Here is a 13,640-nt window from a genome sequence, read left to right as displayed (position 1 = left end):
GCCAGTCTTGTAGAAGGGTTAGTTTGTTGTAATGCTCTACTCATGTTTTCAGATAAACCCTGTATATAAGGAAAACGGTAATATCTGGTTCGTTCATCACCTCTCGAGTATCTTAAAAATAGAGTCTACCAGCACAGATATGATTGTAGAACCATTAATAAAGATAAAAATGAAAAAACCGCTCTAGCTGCTCATCACTTCAACGAAGACCACAATTTCGATTTCGAGAACGTCACCATCTTGGAAAAGGAAAAAAATTATAAAAGGAGATGTATCGGTGAGATGGTTCATATTTCTTTGAACGAGACGGTGAATTTGAGGACTGACGTACAGAATTTGAGCACAATATATCACAATATTTTAGAGAGGTATAAACGGATGATTCGTTCTTGAAGAATTTCAGGAACATACCTGCTACTGTGATATTAGATTACCATATGACGCTCGATGCTCTGTATACGTCAGATAATACGGAGTCTGGTTCAGTTGTTTATTGTAGGAAACGAAAGTTTTTAAATATTTTTTATCTATTGACAAATGGACCTTTATATTGAGTTTTTAAAAGAATTGACGACACAGTTTCATGTCCACCTCAGAATATTATGAGGGATAATCCATATGAATAGGTATGTGTTTTTAAGTATGTTTTTTTATATTACCCTATTGTATATTGTATTGTGTGGTATTGTATATTGTATTTTATTTCTACACCTACTAGATTATACTGTTTTTATATTATGGCACTATGTTGCGCCCCATATTTTCAATGTCGTTCTGTTTCCAGCCTTGAAAAAGACCAGAAATAAAGGTCGAAAGGTCGGCATCTCATTAAGGATTTTTATTTTCCCCTGTCCTCTTTGCCACTACATGGTTGATTATATTTAAAAAGTCAGGACACGAATACCAGTGATGAATGGAACATCCTAATTTTCAGACAGAGTAGCAAATAGGTGATCTTAGGGGGGTCTAACCTGTTGCTCATTTTTGACCCAAAAAATCGAGATTTTCGAAATCGAGTTTTTGTGCTAGGATGGAAGCCTAGGCAACGCTGATTATATAACCGGAAATCCCAATTCGATCAGACGAATATGACAGGAGATATCGCAGATTGAAATTTGCAAATTTTTGAAAAATGCCATTTCCAAGATGAAAATCTAAACGAAGGAAGATAGGCTTTCGAAAATACTCGCAATAGATTCAGCGTGTTCGAAAACTTATATTTTCATACCAAAATTTCAAATATCTGGCCCTGTTTAGGAGAAAATAATTTTTTTTGTTTTTCCACTTTTCATTTTCGAGTTGAATTCGAAGAGCTCTCTGGAGTGCAATTCTCTATTGAATCATCAACTGTTTGGTTTTCTAGAATCTTCAGAACAAATTCTATGCACTCCATATCCCAGGATAGTAATGGAACATCCTAATTTTCAGACAGAGTAGCAAATAGGTGATTTTAGGGGGGTCTAACCCCTTGCTCATTTTTGACCCAAAAAATCGAGATTTTCGAAATCGAGTTTTTGTGCTGGGGTGGAAGCCTAGGCAACGCTGATTATATAACCGGAAATCTCAATTCGATCAGACGAATATAACAGGAGATATAGCAGATTGAAATTTGCAAATTTTTGAAAAATGCCATTTCCAAGATGAAAATCTAAACGAAGGAAGATAGGCTTTCGAAAATACTCGCAATAGATTCAGCGTGTTCGAAAACCTATATTTTCATACCAAAATTTCAAATATCTGGCCCTGTTTAGGAGAAAATAATTTTTTTTGTTTTTCCACTTTTCATTTTCGAGTTGACTTCGAAGAGCTCTCTGGAGTGCAATTCTCTATTAAATCATCAACTGTTTGTTTTTCTAGAATCTTCAGAACAAATTCTATGCACTCCATATCCTAGGATAGTAATGGAACATCCTAATTTTCAGACAGAGTAGCAAATAGGTGATCTTAGGGGGGTCTAACCTCTTGCTCATTTTTGACCCAAAAAATCGAGATTTTCGAAATCGAGTTTTTGTGCTAGGGTGGAAGCCTAGGCAACGCTGATTATATAACCGGAAATCCTAATTCGATCAGACGAATATGACAGGAGATATCGCAGATTGAAATCTGCAAATTTTAGAAAAATGCCATTTCCAAGATGAAAATCTAAACGAAGGAAGATAGGTTTTCGAAAATACTCGCAATAGATTCAGCGTGTTCGAAAACTCATATTTTCATACCAAAATTTCAAATATCTGGCCCTGTTTAGGAGAAAATAATTTTTTTTGTTTTTCCACTTTTTATTTTCGAGTTGAATTCGAAGAGCTTTCTGGAGTGCAATTCTCTATTGAATCATGAACTGTTTGGTTTTATAGAATCTTCAGAACAAATTCTATGCACTCCATATCCCAGGATAGTAATGGAACATCCTAATTTTCAGACAGAGTAGCAAATAGGTGATTTTAGGGGGGTCTAACCCCTTGCTCATTTTTGACCCAAAAAATCGAGATTTTCGAAATCGAGTTTTTGTGCTTGGGTGGAAGCCTTAGCAATGCTGATTATAAAACCTGAAATCCCAATTGGATCAGACGAATATAACAGAAGATATCACAGATATTGCAATTTGCAATTGCAATTTTTCAAAAATGCTATAATATTTCCGAGATGAAAATCTAAACGAAGGGAGATAGGCTTTCGAAATTGCTCGCAATAGATTCAGCGTGTTCCAATACCTACATTTGCTCACCAAACTTTCGTATATCTTACACCGTTTACCAGAAATTCAAATTTTTTATTTTTCCATTATTCAACTTTCGAGTTAGGTTGTATCAAGCAGAAAAATTATAGTAGATTTCAACGAGATACATAATCTGAAGGAGCAATCTTTCTAGTGATAAATCTCGACATTTCATCCACCCCAGCGCCACTGTTCGATCTTGAGAAAGTTTTAACTGACCCCATCTTATTGGGAATTTTTCGAAGTTCAACTTGAGAGTAGTTTTTCTTCCGGGAATATTCTTATTGATCTAAATGTAGTATATATTCTGAAAGAGCAACTCTTCTAGTAATAAATCTGAGAATTTCATCCATCTCGGTGCAACCGTTTGGTCTTGACTGAACCCATCTTTTTCAGGGTGACAATTTGGTCTTGACGAAATTTTAATTGAATTCGAATTTTTCAAAAGTCAATTTGCGACGCACGTATCTTTCGGAAAAATTATCGTAGACTTAAATGTGATACATATTCCGAAAGAGCAACTATTCTAGAAATATATCTCGGAATTTCATCGACTTTAGTGTTCGGTCTTGACGAATCTGTGAGTGACCCTATTTTGTTCATTTTTCGAAGGTCAAATTTCAACACGCGTTTTTTCCTGAAAAAACACTAAAGAGCTTAAAGTTACACATATACTGAAAAAGTAACTAGTCTGCTCATAAACCTAAACCTAATAAATTTCATCGAATTCAGTTTATCTGTTTTTTCTTGGCGAAGTTTCAAATGACCACATCTCTTTCCTAATTTTTCTAAAGTCAACTTTCGACACACCAGAAAAATCATCGTAGATCTGAAAGTGATACGCATATTCCGAAAGATCATCTCTTCTTGTAATTGATCTAATTGGAGACTGATTTACTTCAGATTCCATTTTTATCCATAATACTGTTCTACCAAGTGAACTTTTGTAGGAAAATAGTCCACCAAAAATAGTAGTGGTAGTTTATGCTAAGCGATAGGGTTCCTCTAAATGAAATATTTCCTCAAGAACTCGGTCGTCCCATCAGTTTCTCTTGTTTGCCCCAAGACTGAAACAATCTGTTGCCCCATTCTCTACACGAATTGCATAAATCCTGTCGCTATTATCCTGCGAAATAAAGACTCCTGGGTCAGCCCTCCTATAGCGGCACACCCGTCGGATATATTTTCTGCCGCAAACTTGGCGCCATATTTCGAATACCGAATTCAAATCCTCACGACGCCTAGTTTGGAATAAGGACTTCTATAATTACTCACTCACGAAAACAATGGCGGCCGACCCAATTTCCACCTAGAATAGATAAATGTCAAATCTGGATATGATCCTTTGTCATGCTCACCCCATTGATTGCCCATACGTGAGTCGTTCGACTGTACCACCAATCATTTTAATGATGGAGGATTTCGGATTATATCAGGCATAGACAGAGGGGGTAGGAGCGCCCCTGATGGTCTCATCGTGAAAGATTAATAATTTACCTTAGAATTTTTTCATCCTACCAACTATCATTATGCAAAGTTGCTTTTCATAAACACTGCTCGAAAATTGAAGTTGAAAAGGAATAATGATAAATCTTTATTGGTCTATTCAAAAATATATATATTTATAGAACAAGTCGATTATTAACTTCGAGATAAATCTCTGAATAAAGAAATTTAAAACAAGATCACAAATCTATACAACATTGAAACAAAATTATCTAACGTAGAAAGGAAAGTGCTCTCCACAGCTTCATGCTCATGTCAGTCGACATTTTTCGTCATCTATTCAAGATATAGGAATCAATTTTACACGAAAATCTTTTCTGATAAATTCTCCACACTATAGTGAAATTCCCATCAAAATCAGACATCTGGTTCCGGAGTTATGGAAATACAAACATACAAACACACGGACTTTCATATTTTTTATGATATAAGTGAGGATTATTGATGAAATGTATCAATTTTAAATCATATTACCACTTCTACTTGGCCTTCTCCGATGTCAAAAGAAATATTCATTTCAGTTTCCTCATCGCTTTCGCCATTTTGCAACTTGTAGTAGTGAATTTGTCTCGGATTTGTGTATACCGTAGATTCTGGTGAATTGGGACGATTGTTGAATTAAACTTGTCATATTTTCAAAACGGTGACCTATTTTCATCTGAAAAAGATGTTCGAATATGCTTAATGACTCAGAATATTGATTAGGATATATACCATGCTTCAAGTTCGGATATACATTTTGAAAAAACTAAAATATACTTGTCCCAAGTCACCAACCGTTTTGGGATGCTTGGGACACAAGTTAAAATCCATTGATTTCTCAACTCTCATATGAAATAGGTGACTTGGGACGGTGTACAGTTCTGAAACTTCAAAATTTGTGATTATATAGTTGAAATTCGGTAAAAAAATTAAATGATAAACCCCTATTACAGCGAAAGTAAATATATTGCAACACAAATTCAGAAAACTAAACAAAACAAGGGAACTTTGATTTCTTTCATTCTTTCATTCTTGGTGATTTCTTTGTGGAAATAACGTGAATAATAATATCCTGCGAAAAATCGGCATATTTCCTGCTGCCAATGCGCCGCTTGTATCTATTCGGCATTGTCCCAAATCACCCTATGAAATAACAAAGTAAATGAATGAGACCAGTGTTGCCGTTTGATTTGTAAACAACCTTGTTTCATATCTAATATCCCAATATCCCACGTATCCAGAAAAAAAATTACACACGTACAAAGTGAAACACATGTACAGGACACTAGAAAGTATAAGGGCCATAAAAAAAGCGCTTTTACTCTCCTGAATTCGTTAATTTTTCCTGTCAATTCAAACGCTCTGGTCACGGCAAACTCAACAGGAATGGATTGTTAGACTAACCGAAAAGACGCTCCACAATCTCATAAGTTTGTCCCTTCACTCATAAATGGTAAGAAACAAAGAAATCTGCAAGGGGGTAATTGTCCTAAGTTACAGGACTGTCCCAAGTCACCCAAATGTACCAGTAACTCTGATTCTTCAAGAGAAAAGAATCGGTACTGCATTCCCCTTTACATCAATCGGCCTGTATATGTGGAAAACGAACCTGTTTATGCTACCACTTCAGGTCCACGTTTTTATGGATGACTTTTCTGGTGTTGTTTCCTATGTCTAGTAACTAATCAGAGTCAATCAGAATTTTTTTAATGAAGAGATTCTGTTCAACCTGCTGCTATTCATTAAACCTGAAGAACAAATTAATTTCGATAATTAGGGCCCTGTTTCCAAGTTACAAATTGAAATCATTTTCATCTCCGTCCAATTAAAAAATATCAATATTCGTCAAAGATTCAATGAATGTCCATTAATTTTTGAGATAACGCAAACATAATCACCCTACTCTGGAGGCCCTTCGAGAACTTCGCGATCCTTTTTTTAAGCGACGAATCGATTTACACTTCGAGAGTTCCTTAGAATGAAAACGTCAAATAATGGGATCTCCCTTCCATCCATTTATCAGGCGACTGAGTGTGCAATCTGAATTAATCAGATAAGGGCATAAAACTGTATTTGTTTGGAAATTTAATTGCCTTTGAAAGTCATCAGACAATGGAGGAATTCGCTAATCCGAGCTCCTATCCGACAAGGAATATTACTCTTTGGCTTTATTTAATCTTTTCATTATCTGACTGGTTAGTCTTCAATATTATCGAACAAAATGCTTGGTAGTGACATGAAGCTATACTTTTTTCCTTACATCTCATTTTTCCAAGTGTAGTAACAAAATTTTTGAATTTGGCTCCAACAAGACTTCGTCCTGAATTCAAAACTGATATTTAAAATAATAATAATGGACTACTAGGAGGGTATATTGGAAAATTCTTAGCCTTCTATAAAACCAAACAAAATTTCAATATCAAAATATTTTATTACTCAACATATTCTCCTCTTGATTGGATACATTTATTACAGCGAACCTGCAACGTCTCTAGACCTTTGAAAAAATTTGTTCCTCTTGCTCTGCGAACCACACCTCCACAGCTTTTATTACCTCCTCGTTGGAAGAAAATTTACGACATTTTAAACTTTTTTTCTATTGAGTAAAGAGATGATAGTCGAATGAAGCCAAATCTGGTGAATTAGGGGGGTGTTCTAGTAATTCAAACCCTAAATCATGAATTTCTTGCATGGCAACATGAGATTTGTGTGCCGGGGCGTTGTCCTGCAAAAACAAAACACCTTTGGATAGCTTTCCGCGTCTTTTCTCTTTGAATTTTTCCCGTAGAGTGGTAAGTTAATTCGAATAGTAATCTCTGGTTATTGTTCTACCCTTATCCGAAAAATCTATCATGATTACTCCATGGCAATCCCAAAATACTGAAGCAAGAACTTTTCCAGCAGATTTTTGGACACGAAACTTCTTAGGTCTTGGAGAACCAGAGTGTCGCCATTCCATCGATTGTTGCTTTGTTTCTGGATCGTAGAAATGTACCCAAGTCTCATCCATAGTAACAATTCTGTTTAAGAAGTCTACATCGTTTTCAAATCGAGCACAGATCAAACGCTATGCTTCTACCCTTGCACGCTTTTGGTCAACATTCAAACATTTGGGGATCCATTTTGGAGCCACTTTCCTCATGTCCAAATCGTTCATCATGAACCATATGATGAACGTGAACGTATGAAATATTCGGTGCTTCAGATATCCGTTGTAGCCCAATTCGACGGTCTGATAAAATCATGTCATGAACTGCATCGATATTTTCGGGGACTGACACAGAAACTGGCCTTCCCGATCGGTCATCATCTTCAATGGAAAATTGATCTTTTTTGAAGCTTGCAGTCCAATTTTTCACGGTCGCATACGAAGGACATTGATCACCAAGGGTGATATGCTTGAGCATATCTTCGTAAATCTGCTTACCTCTTAACCCCTTTGAAGACAGGTACTTGATGATTGCTCGATACTCCAATTTTTCGATTTTCACATCTTCTTCTTTTAATTTATTGCGTAAATCTGGCTTTTTTGACCTCAAACTTCACACTGATACTTCTAATTTAACTCACTAACGAGTTATTGTTCGTTGCTATGATAATGCAATATTTTTTTTGCATAGAACTGGTCTCTGGAAACGAGAAGGCCAATACACTTGCCAGAGAGAGCGCACAAACGCCACTCACTGGCCCAGAACCCTTGTGTGGTATAGGAAAATGCGCCTACAAGAAGGAGTTTATGGAGAAGGAGAAAGCCGAAAGTGAAAACTCTGGCGGAATCTCCCAGGAATGGATCACTCCAAAAAGTTTCTCCGGAACTTTGAAACTGCTAGATCCAAAAAATATCTGGATCTCAGTAAGAACCAACTACACCTACTCACTGGCTTTCTCACAGGACATTGTCGCCTAAAGAAGCATCTGTTGAGAATGGGTTTGTCGATTCTGTGAGCTTTGCTATTGCAAGCCAAAGGAAAGAGTGCTTTGAACAAGTAACTTGTAGGAGTGGGGAATTATCCTCGTTGAAGCCGTCCCAGATATTGGATTTCATCAGATCTCTGGATCTGGAAAGCGAGCTGTAAAGGGCGCGATGAAAACAGCTCTGTTAGGGGGCACAATAGACCTTAAGGTCGCAGTGAACTGTAACCCCTTCTCACTATAACTATATGCAATATTTTTTTTGCATAGAACTGGTCTCTGCTAACTAGATATCAATAAATCCTCGTATTTTGCTAACGCGTAAAACGTTAGGCCTCATCAAGCTCAACTGATTATTGTAGTTTATGGTTGAGAGTTTATGAATGACCGAAAAACCGGAAGTGAAATTAAATTCTCAAAATCTCAATCCCTTAAAAAAACTGCAGTGCCTTGAACATACACGCAATGGTTTAGAATTAAAATTCCCCACATATTTTCACATCAAATCTACACGTCTCTTTCCGTATACACAAGCTCCGTCACGAGTTGAATAAAGAGGCGAGAAAATTAAATTTCTAATCTCACTATACAGAATGAAAAATTCTCCGAATGTCGCTTGAACTTCCTTAATTAAATTTCATGAATGCTTTTTGTTAGATTAAACTCGGAACTGAAGGCAACTACTGGAAAGTCCATTTTCCCAGTAGGTGCGGTCTGATTGGCCTCAATAATGTCAAATCTGACTTTGAATTGATTAATGGGTCCGCGAAGTATTTGCTGTTTCCGGTAGGGACTTTAAGTGGTATCGATTTCAATTATGCTCTGCCCCAATGAAGTTTGACACTCTCACGCCATCCGATAAGGCTGAAGATATGCAATGCATTCAATTTTTTCTAATGGAAAAGTGATTTGAATGTCTAAGTAGGGACTAAATTGATATCTGACGTTCAAAGCTGGTATGCATTAAGGGTAACTAAATCACTTGCCTGTTATCGCAGCGTTTTTCACTAGTTCTTATTGTAGAGTTCGTTTGTCGAACCACTTCAGACTGAATTACAACGTTTTCTTGCAATTTCTCCCAAACTTTTTTATGTGAATAAAACCATTCATTATTATTCGCATAGTTTCAGAAATATGGTCACCAATTATTGTAGTGAATGTCACATGAACTTCAACTGAAAGTACATACTGAGGGTGCTGCAACCCTCAGAAAGAGTCCTTTGATAATCGCCTTATTTATAGATGATACTTATACTCCATTCACTTTTATTTCAGCACTCGGTTGACCATGAAATAATTTTTTGTTTTTGCAACTAGAACGGAGTAAGCTTGGCACTCATGAAATGTCGTTAATGTAATAACGCCGTTGCCACAATTAATATTACAAAAATGCCGAACGTGATTCAAAAAGAGAGAAGACAGGGTTTCAGGAAGAGCTATTCAGAATTCAGGTCCGCTCATTCAAATAGTACCTAGGTTACGCTGATATTCTAATATTTACAAATTTCAGACGGTAGCGAACATATTAAATGTAAGTTAATTTATGTACCTAATATGTCATCTGAATCTAAACAAGTTATATTTTAGCTGAACGTTTCTACAGAAAGATTGTGAATGGAAAGGATGACAAAGATTTTTCTACTATTGGGAGACACAAAAAAGTGGCGGCATTTGAGAATTTTATTTTAAGCCCGTTTGCAACAGCCGAGAATTCTCTATCGAATTTACTCGAGAATTCATGCGCCGTGAATTTTTTACCGTTACATACGCACTTTCTTCGGTAGAATTCAGAGTTCAGTCAAAGTGTAATGATACTCTTTGGTTCAGTTATATACAAAATAATCTCTGCCGTTTTCTTACCAAAATTTGGTAGAGAATTCTCCAGAGAATTCTCGGCTGTTACAAACGGGCTTAAGGGTGAACGAATGAGAAAAGTGACTTGAGGATTTTTGATGAATGTCATCGTAGAATGAATTCCAGAAAATTAATTTTCCTTTTTTTCATGTGACTTGTCCTATACATTGTAAATGTTAATTGTTAATTCATGTGAAATTTTTGTTTTAAGGTCAAGTTCCTCTTGCCTTGAAACTTTCTACAATTATTTTGACTTCCTTTGATCCAACATGATTTTTGTTGAAGAATTCAACATTCTTGTAATTATCTGTTAATTCTCTCACGAGATACTCTTTCCCAACCACTGCATCATATGCATTTCATCTTCGGGCTGATTTTTTTTTAATTTACAACTGATGTAACGTATTCAACCTTTAGCCATAGAAGACAACCAACATTACAACAACTTCATATTTTCCGAAATGATTCGACATTTTGATAAAATACGTAATTACTGAGACTTTCACGTAGAACGGACAACATAGCGCTGATTTAAAACCCAAAAATGTTTTGACAAGCGTCATAACCCCACATTTTCGTACTATACAGAGTGGAATGTGTCAAATTTCCATGGCCAACCGAGTACTAAAATGAAAGTAAATGAAGTATACATAAAGCATATCAAATCTGTTGTCAAGAGAAAGCTTCAGAATATATCATTTTAAAAAATTTGTTACAAGGAGGTATCTCGCTGGTTGAAATCTTCCTCGATCGAATCCTATGAATCGAAGTAGCATATGCAAAAAATATGTCTTGGAACCCTCAAATCATATGCAGACATAACCCCTTTAGAAATTTAAAACATCTCACATGGCTATCTTTGCTTTTGGCTTTTCTTTTTCAAGAAAAAAAATGTGCTGAAGAAATAATTTTTTTCAATACTGAGCACGAACAGTTTGAAATTTAAGCATCGTCCGAATAAGCTTACCACCAGCCGATCTAGACTATAGATTCAGAAGGAAGAGAGAGAGGTCACGATTGAAATTCACACTGCTGGTAGACTGCAATCCGAATATTTAGTGAATCATGGTGAATTTCAACTAGAGAAATATAAATCAATATCGCACTTCAAAATCTCATTCAATGGACTCTGATGTTATTCGGAGCACGTACTTTTATCGCCTACGCAATTTTTTACTTCATCATTCATTTCTATAGAGGGAAAATATCACGTTCACATTCCACCCAAAAATCTGCTCCCTACAGCCTACAGCAGAGCGATACAACGATGAGTTTTGGGAAGTATCACTACTCAAGTCACGATCTCGGGTTATCTATCTATATTTCTCATCCAGTTCTCCTCAGAAATTAATGCGTTTAGCCATTACTCAATTATCTCAGTTTATTAAAGCTGGTTGTCTTTGATAACCCATTAAAAGCTCGATGCACCCCTTCCGTTTCAAATCGCTCACAATTCAATAATTCAGTTGAACTTCAGTATCGTTTGGCGCCAAAGCAATCTATACGATAACTCGAAAGGAATGTTGTAACAATAGGTTGAGTTCTAGATATATTTGAGAGGGGAAAGATGAAGATTGATTGTGATTCATCATCGAGTATTCCATCCAACGTCTAGTATTGGATTACTGATTGAACGAAATTCTTCTGTAAATCCATAAAATCCTTGCTCTAGAAAATCTTCCCGAATTCGTAGTATTGCAATTTTGCTAGGATTGGATCGAGCAAGATTTTTTGTTCGTTGAAAAACTTTACCTGGGAACTAATAAACTAGACTTTATTCAACCAACTGAAATTGAGTTTCTCTCTAGTAATATCATTGTGAAACACTAGCTTACACGTATTAAGGGTCTTTTTTTCATTCGGTGCCAATACATGCAGATTCTGTGGACGATCAAGAATCGATGGTCTATCCTTTTATGAACTTACTGTAGCCTGAGGACCAAACCAATTTTTCCTTACTCAAAGCCAATTCTTCCATCTGCATTTTATAAAGATGGAACTCGAAAATTGCCTGAGAGTTGAAAAAAAGTAATAGCCACCGATGAAGAATCATGTGTTCATTCGTTTTATTCTTGAATAAATGCATTTCTTACCATAAAAGACAGACCACACTAATTTTACCTCCAATAGTAGTAGAGACCTAGAGACCCAATTTCTATCAAGGAATAAAACTCAATCAAATGAACAAATCATTAGACAATTGATTGAACAGATGATGATGTAGACTGCAGAGAATTAAACATCATTGTCCTGATCATATTTACACCAATCCCCTCTAGAAATATTTGAATTTACCTCAGTACCAATTACCTCTGCTTTCAGGATAAGAATTTCTTTCAGAGCGAAGTATGAATTAATGTATGAGTTTCTTCGTCTTTGTCCTGAAAGTTTAGCTGAAAAAGTATTCAGATAATTGGATGGAAGGAATTCTGCATTTATAATAAAGCCTTTTGTTCTTAATCCTTTTTGTTCCCAAGCTTGCGTATACATTGGTGTAGACAGAAAAATCTCAGCAAGTTACCTCAGTGTTTATAAGTTGTATTCACAATTTAGAAGAGAAATTAAGGAGATATCAAATGAATGATATGAAGGAAGAATTATATATCTAGTTCAGTAGAAATAAATTTATTTCGCTCTTAACTTTTTCTCCTTCTCAATCAGAATCAGTAAACCTGAATTTAATTGAATTGTATGGAATATTCTTGTTTAAATATTTTTCTTTCAGATGGAGTTAACAACGATTCTTGCCTACCACTAGTCACCCCAAATTCCGTGATTTTATCTGCTAAGGGTAGAGTGGAATTACAACAGAATACATCCCATGGATTCATTCCCCCACCCCACCTTTCCGGGTATCTTGCCCCTGAGTACAGGCCGAACAAACATTGGACAGATACAGAAACCGAGAAGGTAAAATGAAGAATCCCACTTGAATAGGTTACAAGGTAGCATCTTTCAAAAAGGAGAAACTAGAAGAAGTTTTGAAATTTTAGACATGAAAAAAATTTATTGTTAAACTGGCTGTGAAATTGCAAGGAATTCCAAATTTACCTGGCAGTTAAAAATTTGATTTCTTCATTAATTCTGACCCACTTATTAATCCTTAAAGAAGATTTCTCAAAGTCCTTTCTTGAAATTGTTCTCAGATGTGGATATACGGTCTTGGAGAGACGATGAAAAGAGCAAGTTTAACCAGCCACGCAGCCACCTCACGGCTCAGCATCGAACTATGCAGGGTTCTAACAGATATGACTCGCTTTCCAGCATCCTCCAGGGCATCACTTATGAACTTGTTGGACGTGAGTAAATATTGTTTTTACTTTTTCATTCCCACCTCCGGCTAGTGGAGCATTTCCACATTCTTCACCCGAGAAATCCCATATTCAGCAGAGCCATCAACAATGACATAACCATACGACAGCAGAAGGAAAGGCAATCTTTCTCCAAAACGCCTGATGTTATTTTTCTGAATGAGCGAACGTCTAGACGAACCTAACATAAAAGATTGCTTTCGTTCCATCACAGCAGAACTCACTGATGCGAGGATATACATCTTCTTATATCAACATAACGCGTATCTCCATTTCTCAGGAAAAGGATAATTTCTTCCATCATCTTGGATTTCATTGAATGAGGCTATTTGTGTGAATATGCATCAAGCTACAAATTTGGT

At 36.1% G+C, this 13,640-nt stretch overlaps 1 protein-coding gene across 2 annotated transcripts in view; it reads left to right on the top strand.

Annotated features, from left to right (window-relative positions):
- Positions 1-13,640, top strand: part of LOC123315344 (tyrosine-protein phosphatase non-receptor type 13-like) — a 107,102-nt gene that overhangs the window by 68,388 nt on the left and 25,074 nt on the right. For both annotated transcript variants that reach the window (XM_044901007.1, XM_044901008.1), the window contains 2 exons: positions 12,693-12,877; positions 13,114-13,266. In XM_044901007.1, the coding sequence (XP_044756942.1) occupies positions 12,693-12,877; positions 13,114-13,266 (338 nt within the window). The remainder of the gene's footprint in view (positions 1-12,692; positions 12,878-13,113; positions 13,267-13,640) is intronic.

Source organism: Coccinella septempunctata, chromosome 6, assembly GCF_907165205.1.
Source record: "Coccinella septempunctata chromosome 6, icCocSept1.1, whole genome shotgun sequence".
Classification (NCBI taxonomy): Eukaryota; Metazoa; Arthropoda; class Insecta; order Coleoptera; family Coccinellidae; genus Coccinella; species Coccinella septempunctata.
Note: the sequence above shows the minus strand (reverse complement) of the source record. Positions and strands in the feature narration are given on the sequence as shown.